A 19396-nucleotide genomic window follows, 5' to 3' on the forward strand; every position below is an offset into this window, starting at 1 on the left:
CGGTAAAACCATCCAGACTTGGGGCGCGATCCCGAGGTAAAGCTCGAACGGCAGCCCAGATTTCCTCTTCCGAAAAGGGTTCCTCCAAAACGCGTAAGTCCAAGCGCGGAATCTGGAGGAAGTCGAAGTCCAGGGTCCGCAACCTCTCCTCCGGAAAGTCAAAAACCTCCTCAAAGAAGGAAGTAATTGCCTCCTCGATGCGATCCTGGTCGATCAGATCCTGATCCCCATGGTGGAGCTGCGCAATAAAGTTTCGTCTGCGACGAGCGCCCGCATGGAAGTGGAAAAAGCTGGTGTTAGCGTCGCCATCCCTCAACCAAGTGATGCGGGCCCGGTGACGGGCAATGGTCCGCTGCAGAGAGCACAAAGCCAAATATTTTATCTTCAAGCTCTTGCGAAGCCGGGGAAAGTGGGCGACGCTCCTGAGAGACCTCAAGACGGAAAATAATCTCCACCGCGCAATCAATCTGAGGGCAGCAGAGTATTACCCAAACAGTATTTTCCAAGGGAATGATATACGATGGTTTTGTTGGTTACCAGTATAATGCCGGTGTAAATTGATAGAGGAGCATAAAGTTACATGAATGCCAAGCGGGGCCTAAAATTATTTGTTTTTTTTTAGAAAACGAAAGGATACAGAAGGCCATGGCAAGTTGCTGCTCCTAGGCCTGAGGGGACTGGCCCATGGGCCAGGGTACGAGTGGATAGCGGTCGGGCGATTGTCCAAGCCCAGCTCCGCCCTGCTAGGCCTAGGGCCGCTGTGGGTCCCGCGAGGCACACGCGCAGAGAGACCCCACCGACCGCGCCGGGCGCTGCCAGACTGCGAGCCGGATTGCTGCCCCCGGCCGGCCGGCCAGCCGCGAGGGGGAGCGAATTTGCACCCACCAGCAGAAACCAAACCAAAACCGAAGGCCGCCCTCACGCTCCAAATAGCAAAGCCCCGAGCCACGGCGCCGGCAAAAGAAAGAACCCATCCAGCCACTGAGCCACGCACCCCGGCACCCACCAACACAAATTAACCCGAGTACCCGACCCCATCGGATCATCCATCCGTCTCGTCTCTTTATTTCCTCTCCTTTTCTGCCCCGCCCGCCCGCACGCACGGTCCAAGGCTCCTCCGTGCGTGCGGATTGACTCGCGCACCCTTACGCTCCCTTCCGCGTCACTCACTCACCAGTCAGTCCCCCCTCGTGCAGCGCCAGCGCCAGCAGCCAGCGGCATTCAGCGCCTCGCTAGCTCCCTCCTCCTCCGTCTTCTACCTAGCTAGCCGCGGCGCCGCGCGCGCGCGGCCGTCCCGCCGGTGCGTTGAGATACATCCATTGCCAGCCGAGCTCGCGCGCGCGGCAAGTCCATGGGCCGGCCGAGCCGCCGCGGCCTCCTCGCCGCGGCGCTGCTCCTCCTCTTCGTCTTCTTCTCCGCCGCTGCCCTCGGTAATATACATGCCTTCTCCTCCATCTTCTGTTTCTTCTGCATTATATACAAGGCCAGCTCTGACCGTCATTGACTCATGGTGTGTTGTGTGTGTCCTGCAGGCGCGAGCGCGGCGAGGACCGGCCGGAGGAGCCGCGTCGTTGGTGGCGGAGCGGTGGAGGAGGGGGAGAAGTACTGGTGGGACCCTGCGGCGGCGGCGGCGGCGGCGGGGGGGAGGCGGAGGGAGCTGGTGGGGCCGGGGTCGTCGCCGCCGACGTGCCGGAGCCGGTGCGGGGGGTGCCACCCGTGCCGGCCGGTGCACGTGGCCATCCAGCCGGGAGTCAGCTTCCCGCTCGAGTACTACCCGGAGGCATGGCGCTGCAAGTGCGGCGACAGGCTATTCATGCCCTGACTGCTCACACCCACGACCGTCTGCACTTGTGCACATATGTAAGGTGCATGCTCCTTGGGCCGCTCCGCCATTACTGGCTGCTTCGCTTCACTCACACGAGCTAGCTCGCTTAGCTACGGTCTACGGCGGCCGAGCAGCAAAAGGCAAGGGGTGAAGGGAGTCACGGCCTCACGGGTCGAGCAAACGCACGGCGACCAGGAAGCTACGAGCTAGAGAGAGCGGGGAGCAGAGCACCAGGAGATTGATGGAAACAAGACCAACCATGGATGACCTCTTCAATGGGGTCGATGTATGTAATAATGTTGTAAGTAGCCGGTCCTGTCTCGTGTACAAAGAGCGAGCGAGGAAGAGATGGATCGAGATGTTCATGCGCGCGCGCTCTCTCTCTCTCTCTCCCTCTCTCTCTCTGCTGTTGGTTCTTTCTTTTCCACCTTCCGGTTCAGCGGAGCGATTTTTCCCAGCTAATTTTCGTCAAATCTATGATGTGATGTTTTTAACCGGATTAGCTACGTAGTTTTCATCATTTCTCCTTGTTCGATTCTGCTGTACTACATCGCATCTTCTCGCAGTGAAGGTCATAAAAAATTAGTAGTAACAAGGAAGAAACATTTCTATCTTGAGGCCTGAATGTCTGGTACCTGGATGTCATTGTTCTTTGTGGATTTAATTCCCTAGTTCTTGCGCCCGTCTGCGTCCGTCCGTGCATATACATACACCACCCAAAGAAACAATTTCTTCATTCCCCCCACCATCAAATATCCGGAACAGTTTCCTTACTCCTTTCAAGCACACGCACACTCCATGGCAGGGCATGTGCCTCGCAGAGCCTCAGCTGCATATAGTATGAGCGCGCGCAGAAAACCATGGAAAGTAGCTCCAGCAACCCCCCAAACGATCAGATGGGAAACAGTAGTAGTAGCAGGGAAAGAGGGGGGAGATGGATCGTAGGGAGTGTAGAGCTACAGGTACAGAGAGTTGCACGCTTTGCGTTGCAGGATGAGCTCCACTTTTTCATTTCGCAGGGGCAAGAAACAAACCAAAAAGCCTGTCTGCGTGCGAAGACTGGTACGGAGAGTAGTATACGGCGAATCTCTCTCGCAGCAACAGTGACCTAATAGGACTGGAGCTAAGCTAGGGGCGCTGGTTCTGATGAGGTTTTTTCCTCTGGCAGTGTCACTAATTTAACTTGCTGGCTAGCTGCTTTAGTCACGTCAAATCAGCATAAGTTCCCTAGAGAGGAGAATAGGGCCTGAATATTTTGGACGCCATGCCACACTATGTCACGCCATGTGTTTTATATACTAGTAGTATTTGTTTGTTTATCTATCTTGCTCATCATTTGTTTGTGTTACTCCTAGCTAGGCTAGGCGTATACGTACACGCAGGCCTGTGTCTCAATCATCTCCGAATTATAATCTTTGGCAGCAGGAGTGCAGCGAGCTGTGGCGTTCTGTGCCGTTCAGGGCTTCAGGCACGCACGATGAGGGGGCTCTGCAGAAATGGTGGCTTTCATTCAATCCTTCCCATCTCCTCCGAGCGTTTTGGTCATTCCATCCATCCATCCATCCTCCTCGTTTCTCCGACTCCTGAATTCGACGCGAACATCCAGCAGCAGCTACTGGCCTCAGGTTTTATTTGGAGTATTTTCTTGGAGCTGTGATGCGAAATTTCATCGGTGCACACTAACTCCTGTCAGTGATGGAGACCGAGCCATGTCCTTGAACAATTTTTAGTGGCCTATGATGTCGGTTGGAGATGGTACATGCTTGAGTCCTAAAAGCAGTTCGATTTGATAGGATTGCTGCTAATAAACTCGACTCAGCTGTCGTCCAAAAGATACGAATCTCGATGGCCAAACCCAGAACAGATTAACATCTGGGGCATCTTTTCGTGTGTGGAAATTGCTGAATAAGTATTGTTGAGAAGTAGGAATGTTTGCGGAGCTCTTCACTAGTGTGATCTTCCTGCTTCTCTAAAAACTCGAGATTATCTGAAGGTCTCCTTTATCTGTGCCTGCAGTTTTTTCTCCTCGAGAACACAAAGAATGCCCCACCTGCTTCCCCGGCGAAAGATTAGCTTCAAGAATAGTAACAGTGTTCTTGGGACTGCGGTTGCTTGTACTTGTAGCAAAGTATCGTTTCCTACTGAAGGAGAAACAACCGACGCAGTGTAAACTGTATAACGAGTAACAGATCAAACGAAGCGGAGAGGAGCAAAAGTTTCGCCTGCAAAGATTCGTCAGATGGGCTGTGCGTGTATAGGTGCGTGCAATGCAAGCGATCGAGCAAGTAGACTGTTTGCTGGGAGGCAGTAGCAAGCGATTTCGGCGCCTCACAGTGCCCAATCTGCATGGCGCATCAACGGATTTTGCGTCGATCATGGAGTTGGAGTATTGATGGGCCTGATGGCCAGCAAGTAGTATCGTTGATTTTAACTGTCAGCTCCTGTCACATGTCTGTTGTGGATCTAATGCAAGTTACCACGGAAGTGATGATCTTGGGGTTTCTTTTTCTCTCTTTTTTTCGTTTCATCAATTTCATTTTAGCTTCCGTCTCTCCTGTTATCTTTCTTTACGGAAACAGGTGCCTCTGATCCGTTGATTTCCTTTTTGCCTTTTGTTGGAGAAGCAGGCTCAAAGCAGCCAGTGATTCGAGACATGTTTCTGAAGGGTTGCTCTGAGCTCAGAAGACGCTCATCTCACATGACCTTCATTTTGCAGGTGAATTTTCAGTCAGACAAACCAATATTTTCATGTTCCGCTGAGCGTTACCTTTTATTTTTAGAACACACCGACTGTTACCCGTATAGTACGCGAAAACTAGCATTGCATTCATCACTAAACTTACCCAATATTTACGTTCATCAGTCATCGCCACGTTTTTCTAGTGAGTAAATTACAAAAAACCACCACATTACGGGTTAGAATTGCACATTGATACCAGTCTACATTTTTGTTGCTAAAACCCACCGAATTTACTTAACCATTCGCTTGCTCGCTTCTAACCTCAAAACTGACGAGGCAGGTCCACTGGTCAGGCCAACGTCACGTGCCAGCGTGTTCCACGGTATCTCCCTTATCTTCTCCCCGTGCTTATCTTCGAGCCGCCGCCGCGTGGAGCCGTTGCTCCGGCCGCCGCTCCGCTTCCTTATCTTCTCCCCGAGCAGCTCTTCCTCTCCCTCTCTTTTCCTCCTTCCTCCTTCTTTCGTCCTCATTCGGTCATTTCGAGCCGCCTCCTCCAACTCTGTCTAGCGCCCCTGCCTCCCCCCACCACCGCTGTCGCGCCTCCTTGGCGTCGCCTGCAAGAGCACGAGCAGCGCGTGGACAAGGTGGACCTGCCGCCCGCCCGCGTCCATCTTCCCCGACTCCGGCCGTGCGCCGCCAAGCTCGCCGCCGCCGTGCCCGCACCTTCCCAAGCCTGAAGCCAAGTCTGGAAGCACCTCCACGCCGCCGTGGATCCGTTGGTGCCCTCGGCCTCCGCCCCCGCTGCCCCGAGCGCCCCAGCCACGGTGACCCTCCGCCGCCGCACGAGATCGCCGCCATTAGCCCTCCTCCGACCGCTCTCTCGCTCCGCAGATGACTGCATAAGCTACGCCTTGCCGCGGCGGAGCTGACTCCGGTCTTTCCTCGACGAATCGACCACCGGAGATCCCCCGCGCGCCTTGTCTTCTCCAACTCCGGCGACGGCCGTGGCCGCCGGCGCGACCTTGCCTGCGCCTTCCTCCTCGCGCGGGCCCCTTCGTCCTCCGCGAGCTCGTTCTCCACCACGAGCCCGCGCCTGTATGAGTCGCTACCCTCCATTGCGAGCGAGCGCCGGCCGGGCGCCTTCATCGCGTCCTTCGTGTCGCGCGTCGTGCTCTCCGTGGTGAAGCTGGAAGCGGTGGCGGAAAATTGACAAGGAAGCCACGTCGCGCCGGCGGCCAGGCCGTTCTGTACTGCAGCGGCGCGGGTTCTTTCTTGGCTGCCCCGCTTAAAACTACGGAGAGGCCCACAAGAATTTTTCTAGAGTAATGAATGCCCACAACAATGAATGGTGAGGCTAGCCGAGCACTTCATGGCCCATTACAGTTCTTGGCCCAGTTCAAATACTGCTGCACCATTGGCTTTTAGGATCGAACGGCTTGGGAAGAAATCCACAGGACGATATTCGAAATTTCAGGCAACCAAGCCATCAGGTATAAACAATCGATTTAATCTGGTTCTCAAAAAACAAAAACAATCGATTTAATCTATTATTATTCACAGAGACAGTTTATTCCGTGTTCGCACCTAATCATCAGCTCTCTCTCTCTCTCTCTCTCTCTCTCTCTCTCACACACACACACACACACACACACACACACACACAGCAGAAGAATTATCAAGTGCAATAATACTGCAGCAGCATGATATACCACCAACGTGTAATCTCTAACAGGCTAACAACTCTAACCCCTGTCCGTGAAAAAAACTCTCTCTAGTGATACCGTGCTATGCTCTGTTCCCCGTTCATGTCGCCTGACCCATGGCCAGCGAGGCCAGTATAAGCAGAGGGAGTAGAATCTGCTGCGAAACCCATCCTGCAAATGATATATCAAGGGAAATAACAGCAAATTAACTACAGTACCTACAACAGATGAAGGTTTTCTCTAAAAAAAACAGAAGATGAAGCCATCCAGACAATATCTCAAGGAAAGTTACCTGGAGCAGGTGCATGGCAGTTGTTAGAAGCACTAGCGGAGCCGGGTGGTGGTGGTGGAGTTTGTGAGTTTGTTGATGGAAGGATCCCGATGCCCGCACAATCTGCTCCGATTGAGCCTGAAACGATACCATGAGTTGGAAGTGAGATATGCGGTGTTTTTCTGCACGGAAGGGAAGTTGCTTGTGTCGTTTTTGGTCTTACATTCTTGGAAACAAGGCATCGTGGTCATGTTCAGAAGATTACTGAAGCCCTGCTTGCACTCGCAGTGGTAGCTGAGCCCTGTGCCGTTCTTGCAAGTGCCCCCAGAACCGCAGTAAGCCACTTCACAAGCTGTAGTATACATAAAGATCAATAAACCATATGACCAGAAAATGTTGTTGAGTGAAAACCAAGAGTAGAAAGTTGCAGTTTTTACGGTCTGGCGAGAGGGAGAAATTTCTGGGTGAAGGTGCCGGTGCTGGCGCTGACGTGTCGTTAGAACATGCACGATCAATGGTACCTGCAGGGATATGCTTTGATCTGATCATGTAATAGTATGAGATATACACAGGCTAGTAGATTTTCTGCACAGATGTTTTTGACTGAGCATCAGACTAGTGGACACAAGAACTCTGAAGATCACGCTGTGGACTTGAAAAAAACTAAATTCTGAAGATGACATGAAGACGCGAGCATTCTTAGCTTTTTTATCTGTATGATGGAGACGCGTGTTAAAGTTACAGAACCTGATTGTTTCGGTAACAGAGACAGGAAAAAGAATTGAGAAACCGAATTTATGGGGCATCTGTTGGACCAATGAAATTTATGTACACTTGGACTTTCTGCGCCTCAAAATTGACTTTATTCAGACTAAAAAGTGGACTTCCTTTTGGAGTACAAAAGACTTCCGGCACGAACAGACCTCTGCAATTCCACATCATGTATATTTGAGATGCCTAAGTTCAGTAGCTAGTTGGGATGTATGAACTTATGGCTCCGTTTCTGTCCTTTCAACGGAGTTCGGCCGCAATGTGCGGGCGGATGGAATGTATATTTTTGAGATGCCTAAATCATGCAGAGTACATCTAGTGTACTCAGTCTTACGTTCTGAAAGATAATCTTACAACAGAAAAAGTGATATGTATTCGGAGCCCAACCGTTGGCCAGAATTACTCAATTTCTGCAGAGGCAGAGGCAGTACATGCCCTATATATAACCACTGTTCATTTTACACCCAACTGCAAATGTTTGGCACACACGTATTCAGTACGTGTACCAATTGTACGCCAGACTTGAGACGTATGCAGAAAAGTCTCTCTCTAAACAAACTAGCCATCACGAGACTTGGGCGGAATGCAGTTATGATGAACCGACACTAGCAGCAACTGGTACAACAGACAATGACAGCTTGGCCATGGGTTGGCGGCCATTGATGAGGAGTATATGCACGCGGGTGTGGGGGCACTTTAATTTACTTACAGTTGGGGATGACGCAGGGGAGGAACCTGAGGCTATCGCCGACGTGCATCTGCTTCCAGCCGGGGTCGCAGTCGCACCTGTACCCCGGCAGCCCGGTCGTCGCCGTGCAGTTCCCCTTCCCGCACGCCACCGCCTTGCACAGCGACCCTGCCGGAAAGATCGAGTCCGTTCAGGCCAAGAGCTCGTAACAAACAAACACGGCCAGGCGTTTGGAGAAGAAGACGAAGAGAAGAGAGTTTGTTGTTTACCAATCACGGGGGCGAGGAGCGGGCTGAGAGGGGAGAAGAAGTCGTCGGCGACGGCCACCCCCGCGGCGGCGACGAGCAACGCCAAGGCCAAGGCCGCCGCTCTCCTTGCTGCTGCTGCCACCATCGATCTTGGCTGGTTTCGTCTGCCCTGGCCACTAGCAGTCCAGTACTGATGAGTGATGCCCGTTGGTGCTCTCTCCCCTTTTCTGTGGCTCTTCCGATGCGGGCGGGCGGTTGTTGCCGGTGGAGTTTAAAGAGGAACGGTACGGTTGGGCGGTGGGAGATTAGGAGTTTCCATGGGGGGCTTGGCTTTACTGGCTCAGGTTGGGATTGACCGCGCAACCGGCAGACCCGGCAGCGAGCCTACTAGACGTGAAGACTGAAGATGTGGCGAAGTCAACACTGGGTTCCGTCCCATATGGCCGCTTGACGTGGACGGTGGACTCGACTGATCCAAATCTCCCGAACAGTATACTCAAAGCAAGCACTGAGTGTGTGTGTGTGTGTGTAGTCTGTCAGTTGTTTTGTCTACTAGAAAGATTGCATTGATTAATTAAGGGTCATGATTGAAGTAGTGAATGTTTTTAGTCATGTGTACGCGCAAGAGCCGTATCTACAGTAACAGACAACTTGACTCTTTTTTCCTTTAACTAGCATGACATGTCAGTGAAATGTCTAAGATAACGTGACGTGCTATCAACCCCAACTATGTCATCGGGAAAAAGAATGCTAACAATATGTGGCATTACATATTGTTGATCTAAATGATTGTCAAAATTGAATCTTGAAATGCATGGATGAAGATAACATTTTTTTTTTGACAAGGACAGCACAAGAAATTCATCGTCTGTAAAGGAGAATAAAACCTTTTTTAAGGGAATGTAAAGGAGAACAAATGAATACTCCAGCTCAGCATTGGGCTAAGTTATTGCCCGCAGAAAAAGAAAAGGCTATTACGCCGCGTAAGACACGTTAACGTAACGTGGCCCTATAGTGGGCTTTGGTCTATCTGAATGCAATCTTGCGTCCAGATCAAAAACATCAAAAGACACTTAATCCCAGCCCAATAGAACTCTCGACTCTAGGCCCACTTTCTCAACGAGCTTGCTGCCGTCGAACAAACAAGTACAGTAGTAGAGTACTTCCACTAAAAAAAAATTGTAGTAGAGTACTTTACACAGCATGGGCTTCGCTGCTTCGCGCCAGCCTCAAAAAAGAAACGGATTTTTACGTTTTGAGCCAAAATTACTCTTTTGCATACGAGAGATTCATTTTTCTCTTGGATGATATTCTAGGATATAATATCATAGCGTTCTGTAGCATATAAACGTGACCACAATCTTTGCTAACACCAAATAAAAATCACAATTCAAAGCCAAGTTAAGGTTCGGTTGCACGGTGGTTACAGGAAAGCCAGATTTCAATGTCGTAGACCCAAAGAGGAAAATGGCACCGTGCAGAGCTGGGCAGCTCGCTCAGCCCCGTCTGGACCAGCCGCCACCAGCTGCATGCGAGGAACCCTCCAAAGCTCCGTGGACGTGCCATAGCCCGTGCGGTTAACTGAAGACGAAGGAGCAAGCACCCACCACGCACACTCCAGACGGATCCGGGTTCCGGGGCCTATCCACCAATTAATCATGGCGTCTCATGCATGGTCCAAACCATCCAGCGAAGACACGAAGCGGTACAGCACAGGCCGGTGTTCTACTCTCCTATACTGTCACACTCGGCGCGGTCCCTTATATTATGTTGCATTTTGTATTTGCCCCAAACCCACATACATATTCTTTGCGTTACACGCCATGATCTGTACTCCACTCTGTAGCCCCAAGCGGCAGCTGCGTCCGTACGTAGTACTATACCAGACCGGATGATGAGGGATCGAGGTTGAGTACACGAAGCTGGAGTAAGCTGTTTGCATGTACAGGGCAGTGTACTTATGTGCGGATTCAATGGATGGAAGCTGGTATCACTGCTCCTTCCATCTCCTATTAAGACTTAAATTTATCTAAATATGTTTAAAAAACAGAAAAACATTTAATATGGGACGCAGGGTGGGGGCACATGCACGTCCTGCCTCTGTGGAAACCGAATTAAGCATGCATGCGTCGCAGGGCAAGCAAAGATAGTTATTCAGCCAGAGACAAGCAGTCCAGCACATCTGCACATGCGAGTGTTTTCCTTCGGCTTCACGCCGACATGCGAGTTATTATGAGTTTATGACACAACAATCCAGTGATCCTTTGTTCAGTCAGCTCATGGGACATACTCGGTCTTTGACAGTCCTGGAAATGTCAAACTTGAGATGTCTTCGCTGTCTCGGCAATAAAGAAACAACAAGGTTAATTAATTAATCAACTTGAGATTCCAGGGACGAACCTGAGGAAAGAGACCAGCAGCTCCAAATGGCTAGCGCGTACCCCATCAACATCACACGCCTCGAATCGCCGCTCAGCTCAGCTGAGTGAGTCACGAGGCTAACCGATCCATGATTGAAATGGACCCGGCCGTGTGTGTAGCGTACTCTTCCTAGCTCCTTCCCGATCGACATTAAAAAGACCCTGATGACACAGGCGGCAGAGATCGATAGACAGGGATCCATGCACACGCCATGTTCCGGGCGAGCCGCTTCACGTGGTCGGCCGCCGCTCGCGCTCGGCTCGCCGTGGTTGACTGCTACCTTGGGAGTAGCTAGCTAGCTACGCGGCGGTTGTTGGCCGCTGGAATCTGTTTAGGTGCTAACCTTAGGTTACGCATTGAAATATACCTATTATACGCATGGTGTGTAGAGTACTTGTTTACATATTGTATCGAACACCTCGTGTCATGAGGCGTATAATATACGTGACACCAGTGTGCGTGATGAGTTAACATACGTACGTTTGCGTTTTGCCTTTGCTTTGCAGAGTGAGACTGAGACAGGGCGGCGGCCGGCGCAGCAATGGGGAAGGCGGCGAGGTGGCTGAGGTCCTTCCTGGGCGCCGGCGGGAAGAAGGATTCCAAGAGGGACAGCAGGGCGACGACGCACGCCGAGGCGCCGTTGCCGGGAGCGACCCCGAAGGAGAAGATCAGGTGGAGCTTCCGGCGGCCCGTGGTGCTGCCAGCGGCAGCCGAGCAACTGGCCGCCAGTGCCGCCGTAGGCGCGTCCCGGCCACGGCCGGCGCCGGAGCCGGAGACGGTGGTACTGTTCGATCAGAAGAAGCACGCCGCGGCAGACGTGGCGGCGGCCACGGTTGTGCGTCTCTCCTCTCGCAGCAAGGCGCCGCCGCCTGCGAGCATCATCCTCGCCGAGGCGGCGGCGGCTGTCAGGATCCAGGCAACATTCAGAGGCTATCTGGTATGTCCGGCCGGTCGATCGCGTTGTCGGCAATGCATGCAGCAGAAGCAGAGCTTGGAGCCAGCCACTTGACTGACTGACTGACGTGCGGGAGCACTGATTCATGAATGCAGGCAAGGACGGCGCTGTGCGCGCTGCGGGGCATAGTGAAGCTGCAAGCCGTGGTGCGAGGGCAGCTGGTGAGGAAGCAGGCCAAGGCGACGCTCCGGTGCATGCAGGCTCTCCTGGCGGCGCAGTCCCAGCTGCGCGCGCACCGGATGCGCTTCCTCCAGATCCAAGTCCCAGACCAGCCGCCACCGCCCAGCAGGCCGCGGCACCACCCCAGGCACCGCAGACCCTCCTACGAAACGAACATGAGGTCGTGCGAGGAGAACGCCAAGGCCGTGGAGACGGACTACAGCGGCGGCAAGGGCGACAGGCAAAGGCAGTGCTCGCCGGCGCCGTCGTCGGGGATGACGACGGAGCTGAGCCCGACGATGGCGAGCAGCTGGCACCTGGATGCGTCCAGCAGCCCACAGTCCCAGAACGTGTCGGCGGGCGCGGACCCGCCGAGCTACATGGGGAACACGGAGTCGTCGAGGGCCAAGGCGCGGTCGCAGAGCGCGCCCAGGCAGCGCGCCATGGCCATGGACGCGCACGCGCACGCGCAGCTGGAGCGGCAGCCGAGCGGCAGGAGGAAGGGCGCCGAGCACAGGAGCGTGCCCAGGGGCGCCAGGATGCAGCGCTCCTCCTCCCAGCAGCAGCAGCAGCAGTCCGGCAGCTCCTCGTTCTTCCGGCCATGGTCGTCGTCGGTGAAGCTGGACTCGTCTAGCGCCTCGCTCAGGGACAGGGACAGGGACAGGGACAGCGAGTGCGGGTCCACCACCAGCTCCGTCCTCACCGCCGCCACCACCGTCTACAGCCGGACCCGCTCGCTCGTCGGACTCGAGGTAAGCACATAGATCAACTGCATCGCCTGCATACTCTGTTTTTTCACCGTCACATGCATTTGTCATCTTCTTTTCCCCTTCTTCCTTCTTCTTCAGGTACGCAGGGGCCTGTACTGATTGATTATACTGCCAACGGTATCAAGATTCAGGAAGCCACAACTACTCCGTACTATACTATCCGGAAGAAGAATCGTAGGGCGGGAATTCTTCGTTTGTTCCGGGTTTGATGGTCTCATTGAATTGCTGATGGGAAATTAGCTGAGTTTTAGTTGAGAGTGCTGTATGTACATACATACTACGGGCAAGTCAAGTGTACATTTTATATAGGGCATTGAGTTGTGATGATTCTTGCAAATGTGTTGATGTAAGAGAATTACCACATCAGTAATAGTGGAGTGTAGTATCGCAAAGGGTTGTACTAGTTGCACAGTGTAATAAGCTCGGGATTGAGCGATCAATAGTTTCAGCACGGCTTCTTCTGATTCTCTCCGTGCGGTACGATTGAGTTAACTTCGCGTTGTCGTGGTAGTTGGGCAAGCAGCCATGCTCCAGTTTCTGTGATGGGCCAGCATTAACTGTCGTTGATCATTGTCCTTCTTGGCCGGCAAACACGGATCAAGAGAGCGTGTTCTGCTTGCCTTAAAAAAAAGGAAAAGGAAAAAACAGTTTTGGTCTCTGTTAACTCGTCGTGCCTAAAAAATTCTTTGAGATTTTTATTAGCCGACCAAACTATACTATTTTCTCCGCTCCATATTAAATGTATGCTCATATTTAAACAAATTTGAGTCAGACATAATTTTTTAAATATGCAAATGCTCAATTTTCGTTGGACACAGTGAATCGAATCCAGCATCTTCCACTTAGAAATAGATACTTCTTTGCCTACAGGAATTAATTACTCAACTCTGAAAGTTTTGGCGGGACAGTATTTCTAAGCTGACTATATCGTGGGAATAGATACTTTATCATCAGGTGAACAAAATATTAAATCATGGACTTCAAAGTATTGCGAGCTTAGCGCGGTTCTTTTATTTTGTAAGAAAATAACAATTCATCTCGTGCCAGAGGCTACCCAAAGCACTTCACTCATCATATCTTCACTGATCATATGTATACTGATGGGACGCCTCAATTCTCCCATGCTTAGAGGTTGTTGGGATATGATCAAGAGGCCGGAGCGAAGGAGTTGACCACGCGTGTGTTGGTCCAAGGGCCATCGAGCACCTCGACATTGTATGAGCCGCTCTGTCTTTTTTTTTGAGCGAAAGCCGCTCTGTCCATCGGCGTTCAGGACGATGATGAGGATCGTGAAGGTGAAGACAGGCCCATGTGACAGCTCCGATCCGTTCCACACCTCGTTGAAGGTCAGTATCTCTCTAGATAGCCTTGCGTGCTCCTGCACCGCCCAATTGGCGATGACCAAGATCGCACGGTCATCCACGCCCGGGATTGGGCATGCTTCTTGCGTGAGAAGAGTGGCAAGAAAGAGGATGCAGATGGTGGCATAGGATGCACTCCTCATGGCTGATCATAGCTACAAGAAGAGGTCTGAATGGGTGTGGTTAAATTTCTCCTCCTGTGGCGTGAGACAAGTGGATCACATATTACCGGGACATTTTATTTAGAGTAAAATGCACGGCAGGTTCTAAAACTATTCGAGGTGTGTCAAGTGAGTCCTAATTCTATCAAAGTGCATATTTGGATGCTAATTCTTCGTAAGTTGTTCACGCGTGGTCCTATTTGAGCCCAAGCATAAAATTTTATTAGCAAATTTTTTTTAATCAATTTGTTTAGCAACTTTACGGATAGGTGTGAGTGTGTGACTAATAGCAAACCCCTATTTCACTGTTGGACGTTCACTGTTCCCCGTTAGAAGTTGAATCTGTCCTGGTAGGCACGCACGGAACACTACGGGAAGCGCACACGGTGGACCGTGCACGTAAGCCCGTTTGGTTTACGTGCGGACGTGTTAGCAATACTCACACGGCCCACGAGGGTTTCTTTTTGCTCCTCTTCAAACGGTGGGCCGCGGCATGCATGGGCTGGAGGCGGACTAGCCAAGAAGTTTTTTTTTTTAGCAGAACCTAGCCAAGAAGTTGGCACGAACTATGCTGGCGGGCGGTTAAGCCCGTCCGTCCGTATGCGGCCCAGATGACGCTTCGGCCATTACGTTCGTCTGCGGCCGCTACGGTCTTCATTTTGACTTGATCTTGGATTCCATGTACGTGTGTCGTGCATTGAATGACAAACCCAGTCCCCGCCGATCAATTCATCACCGGACATCCTCCGCTCCTGGGCCGTACTCCTAGGATCCTGACGTCCATTTGCAGTTTGCTCTCTCCGGATCCATGGATTCGAACTCTCTGGACGCTTCACTTCCGCAGGAGAGAAAAAAAAGGTGGAGTACGAAAGCCACAGCGCCTTTTCGCCAATAATTCAGGGGCCCTGTATAGCTCGTGGTAGTGGGGGTGAACGATCGATCAGTCAATGGCGGGACCGCCGTTGTTGCCAACAACACGAGCGGGAGAGGATAGATTCCCAAATTAAAGAGATCGAAAGAAAAAGCCATCGCCCAGTTCGTAATTCTGGCAGGCATTCTCCGGGTCCCGATCGTCTCGTTCTTTCAAAACCGACAGCCCCGTCGCCTCTGCATTACTACCACACGAAATACATTTCGATGTACTGTAAAATGCATTGATGGATCTTGCGCCCGTACGCGGCGTGCTTGGGGTTTTGCAGCCCAGAGGAATGTGTCACTCTCATTCGCACTTGTGGCCTGGGCAAGCTCGAGGGTGTGCCTTTCCTCTGGTAGTCTGGTTGGTGGAGAAGGCAGCGCCAGTGCCGCGCGAGCGAGCGTACGTGCGGCTGGATCGGGTCATGGATGCCAGTTGACAAAACTCATTTTTGCATGCCGCCACCGACTGCGTGGATGGCCTGGAAGTGGACGTCAGTACCGGAAGGGAGGAGGAGGGCTCATCAGTCATCAGAGGCTTTTTACTTTCGTGATAGCAACCGCAGCCGCACCAAGGCGCAGGAGAAGAGAATCCGATCTGCAGCAGCTTCTAGAATATGTCCAACGAAAGGAACCATTCCAACCAGACATTGACTTCACTAGAACCAGACCGCTGCAAGTCCATCAGTGGCCGTCCGTCCTTGTTCCTCTGCTCCATGCGGGACTGAATTTCAAGAAGCAGCAACAACCCATGTACTCCTACTCAGGTTTCTTTTTTCCAAGCAGTGGAACGGATGATGCACCGGTGTCGCTACGCTACTCCGTCAGATCGACAATACAAACCTCTCTCATTTCCTGAACAGAAGCTCCACCCCAAGTGTAGCTAAAATTTGACCCGTCTTCAGTTCTCGGGACACGCGTCCTTCTCGGCTGCCTTGGACGCTCCGATTCTCGGCGTCGCTCAACAACAACAAGGATCGATTGGGTAATCCTGCAGCACAGTGACCCGATCCGATCCTGTTGGTGGAGGGAAAAAAGAAGAACCAAATCTCTGGATGAGGACATCTGATGAACAGGGTCCGGAAGGACGTATGGCACAGGAGCCGCCACTGAATTTTCAACCCCTTTTTAGATCAATTATGCACCCGACAAGCCCATCTGAGGGCTGCTAATGCGTGTCCGGGTGATCGATCCCTGTTCCGCCACTGCATAATTAACACTACTTATTGATCTATAGAGCTGACCTCCGGAAAAACCTGGTGAATAATGCCACCTGCACTATGCTCACCACAAACAATCTCCATGGTCTCTGATGACCCCAGGCAACTGCAATAATGCAGCTGCAGTATGTGACACACAGGTAGGAAGAGTACGTTACAAGTGGCCGGTTTCATTCCGTTGCAATTGCAGGTGTTACAAGTGGAGTTTCAGTGATGATGATGATACGCCGTTGAGCGCCATATCTGTTCTGAACTGAAATTGTTTAGCATATGCACCTTTCGTCTCCAGATACCAAAAATACAGTATATTGGAGAAAAGGTCAGCTAGTTGACGGTAGCTTTTTTCTTCTTCAAAAAGGGGACCTGCCTGGCCTCTGCATCGAAACGATGCACACAACTGACGGTAGCTGAAGATTCCCTGGTACCCAAAATACCATGACGGAAGGTATTGACATGTGTTCCAGTCGTGACTCCTTTAAACTAAAAGCATGTATAATTACGAAGAAGAATGTTCGCCGTGTGTGCAGACTTTATGACACTTGGCAGGGAAATGTAGTGTTTCCAAAAGAGAAGGAATGAGAAGGAAACACACTTGGCAAGGAAATACGATTTTTAATTTCCCAAAGGGAAGGACAAGGCAAAAATGAGAGAGCAAAATACTCCATAGAAGGTGATGATGTGCATGTCTCAACTGCAACCTTGCATGCACGTTTCGTCTCAAAACATCAATAAGTTTGGGAAACAAGTCAACCAGCTTGTGCACAAGATTCTCTCCTGGTGTCTAAAATGAGTTTTCCAAAGCAAATGCCTGTATCCCAGTTATTTCTTGGTCGACAATCATAACCATCCGATTTAGATTTTAGATTTTCTGATCCTTTGTACTTGCATGATTCTTGCACAAATCTCAAATGATTGAATCATATGATTTTAAACATCGCCTTAGAAATAGTTATTTCTCAATTCTCTTGGAAATAGCAAAACCATTTTTTTATGGTAACTTTTTATCTTTATGGTACTACTGATGACTACTAGTAAGACCAGTATAAGTCCTATGGAAGTCCAACTGTTGATTTGCAGGGTATACATATTGGTACTTGTTCCTTTACGCTCACCTACCAGTAACACGAACTCTTTTTGGTAAACAATTTATAATACTACTAGTATTATCGACGTGTTCCGATGCTTGTGTGTTTTGACTTCACCCGTTTCTTTAGACTTAGAGGGTTGTCAAAAAGTTCAGTAAAAAGAATGCACACACAGACCTAATTAATTAAGGGAGGGAAAATTTCTCCAAAAGCGGTGGAAAAGGCAAGAAAATAATAGAGTAAAATACTCCATAATGAATTATAGCTACCTAACGAGTCTGCAATACCTGTGTAGTGCTTTAGTTTTTCTTCTAGTGAAGAATACGAATGACCTATCTAGTTTCTTTTTGTACTTTACTTTTGACCTGAGGATCAAAAGCCTGCAGGTTGATCCAACTGTAACCGGGGAAGGCTATATTCAGTACTCGAACACTGCCTTGCGCCCTTGCCAGACCTTTTCACTTTTCCATCTAATGGAAAGTTCACTCGACGTTGATGTTTCATGTATCACAAGTCCAAATAGCTCAAGCTTTTATGTGTCAAGTCCCTCCAACCTATATGTAGAATTTGAGTGTGTGTGGTGGAAGGGAGGGGGGGGGGGGGGGTGATATTGCTCCCTGCGATGATGCCTCGTCTTTTCTCCAAAAGAGGGTGCACCTTGGAGACAACATGCATGGGAATAACTTTGACATGCATTTGTTCGTGTGGTTTGCCCCCACTTGAAACTAAAAGTGATCCATTAATCATGCACCGGAATATACTACCCGGGGAAGGTTGTAACTTCGTCAATGTTGTCGTTGTATGTATATATCCAGTTGATACATATATACTATAGGTAATACCCGCATTTTTATAGATTCGACCTTATCTCTCGGAGCTTATTGCACTCCAGATCTCGGGTCATGTCTCTTTCTATATACTCACATGCCCTATATATAGGGCCTCGACCCTCGAGGTTCGATAGAATCGTTCATCACACTACACCATACTCATCCTATTTCACGACATCTAGGATGGTTTCTTCGTAAACCCAGCCAATCCCTATAACCATTTTTGAACCACGTCACACCTGGGGTGATCGATATATATCTATGACGGCATCCATGTGGCAGAGAATATTAAGAGCATGCATGCTATATAATACAACTATCATTTTGCCTTCCATGTCATCATTTCTCTAGATCTCGTATCTACTAGTTCTTTTTCTAATTCTTCTGAAACAATATTATTTTTATTAGGACCAACTTGTCATATTGATCTGTTATTGCTTCTATCCTCTAACCTTTCTTGGTAATAGTGAGGTAACTAATGCTACATATGCTTCTTCGTATTCTCACTCCACCTAAGCAAAAATCTAAAAATGCCGCCTTAAGTAAGGGCTGGTTTGTAACCATTGGAGATGCTCAAAGGTAGCATACAAGTATCTACATAATATCCGATATATGAGACTAAGGGCATCCCAACAGTTATCTCTCTTCTTAGTGGACCCACATGTTATTATTTTTTCATTCTTGGTATTCATGAACAAACTCTTATTTCTGCAAGTAACTGTATGTCAAATCACTCTGTCAAGCTGTCCTCCACATAGGAGTAGCATCCGGTTAGTAACAATCGTTGGAGATGGCCTAATTACGGACTGCTTTGGACCGTGGTTTTCCTCGGTAAAGTTTCGGTATTTAGTCCAAGCTTGTCGAACAAATATACTTTGTCTTCCGAACAGGTCAGTTTTGACTCCTTTTTACCCTGGTCTGCGCCTCCGAGGACCCAAGAACCAGTCTTTGCCCTTTTCCACTGTATAATTAAACAAGAGACGCACGCTCTCTGAACTGAAAGTATTCCACCGTATAAACAAGAGACGCACGTTCTCTGAACTGAAAGTATTCCACCGTATTCCTTTTCTGTTCAGAAAGAGACCACAGGAGATGCACTGCACGAGTGCGCGCACGTCCCTGAGGTCGATCTGGGTATTATCCGTGTCACTCGCGATCGACGACATTTCCAACGATCTTCTCGTGTCCAAATCAGAGCAAGGAAAAAAAGGCCAGCGAAGCTAACAATTAACGGATCGACGATCCCACAGAGCAAAGTATTAAAGCGCTTAAACGTGTTGCGAGCTCACATCGCCATCGATCCCCGCATATATGTATCTCTCGATTCAACTAGAGA

At 50.3% G+C, this 19396-nt stretch overlaps 3 protein-coding genes and 1 long non-coding RNA gene across 5 annotated transcripts; 2 read left to right on the forward strand and 2 right to left on the reverse strand.

Moving 5' to 3' along the window:
• The first annotated feature begins 941 nt into the window (after positions 1 to 941).
• On the forward strand, positions 942 to 2417 carry LOC104582429 (EPIDERMAL PATTERNING FACTOR-like protein 4). Its single transcript, XM_014902769.2, has 2 exons — positions 942 to 1430; positions 1533 to 2417. The coding sequence occupies exons 1-2, from the start codon at positions 1352 to 1354 to the stop codon at positions 1820 to 1822; spliced, it is 369 nt and encodes a 122-aa protein (XP_014758255.1). The 5' UTR covers positions 942 to 1351; the 3' UTR covers positions 1823 to 2417.
• A 3574-nt stretch (positions 2418 to 5991) lies between these two features.
• LOC100825787 (protein crumbs homolog 1) lies at positions 5992 to 8423 on the reverse strand. The gene is made up of 6 exons (XM_003561998.4): positions 8208 to 8423; positions 7960 to 8106; positions 6917 to 7000; positions 6703 to 6831; positions 6501 to 6617; positions 5992 to 6379 (listed from the first exon to the last, which is right to left on the reverse strand). The coding sequence occupies exons 1-6, from the start codon at positions 8329 to 8331 to the stop codon at positions 6309 to 6311; spliced, it is 672 nt and encodes a 223-aa protein (XP_003562046.1). The 5' UTR covers positions 8332 to 8423; the 3' UTR covers positions 5992 to 6308.
• Positions 8424 to 10262: 1839 nt separating this feature from the next.
• On the reverse strand, positions 10263 to 10714 carry LOC112270222. The gene is made up of 2 exons (XR_002962621.1): positions 10587 to 10714; positions 10263 to 10492 (listed from the first exon to the last, which is right to left on the reverse strand). It is a non-coding gene; the product is annotated as an uncharacterized LOC112270222 (long non-coding RNA).
• A 71-nt stretch (positions 10715 to 10785) lies between these two features.
• Positions 10786 to 12958, forward strand: LOC100826103 (protein IQ-DOMAIN 1). Of its 2 annotated transcripts, none has more exons than XM_010230864.3 (4): positions 10786 to 10942; positions 11114 to 11544; positions 11658 to 12473; positions 12570 to 12958. In XM_010230864.3, the coding sequence occupies exons 2-4, from the start codon at positions 11149 to 11151 to the stop codon at positions 12588 to 12590; spliced, it is 1233 nt and encodes a 410-aa protein (XP_010229166.1). In that variant the 5' UTR covers positions 10786 to 10942; positions 11114 to 11148; the 3' UTR covers positions 12591 to 12958. The 2 variants fall into 2 exon arrangements, with proteins under 2 accessions (XP_010229166.1, XP_014755953.1); XM_014900467.2 differs by having other exon boundaries at positions 10788 to 10988.
• Positions 12959 to 19396: the final 6438 nt, after the last annotated feature.

This window comes from Brachypodium distachyon, chromosome 1, assembly GCF_000005505.3.
Source record: "Brachypodium distachyon strain Bd21 chromosome 1, Brachypodium_distachyon_v3.0, whole genome shotgun sequence".
Taxonomy (NCBI): domain Eukaryota; kingdom Viridiplantae; phylum Streptophyta; class Magnoliopsida; order Poales; family Poaceae; genus Brachypodium; species Brachypodium distachyon.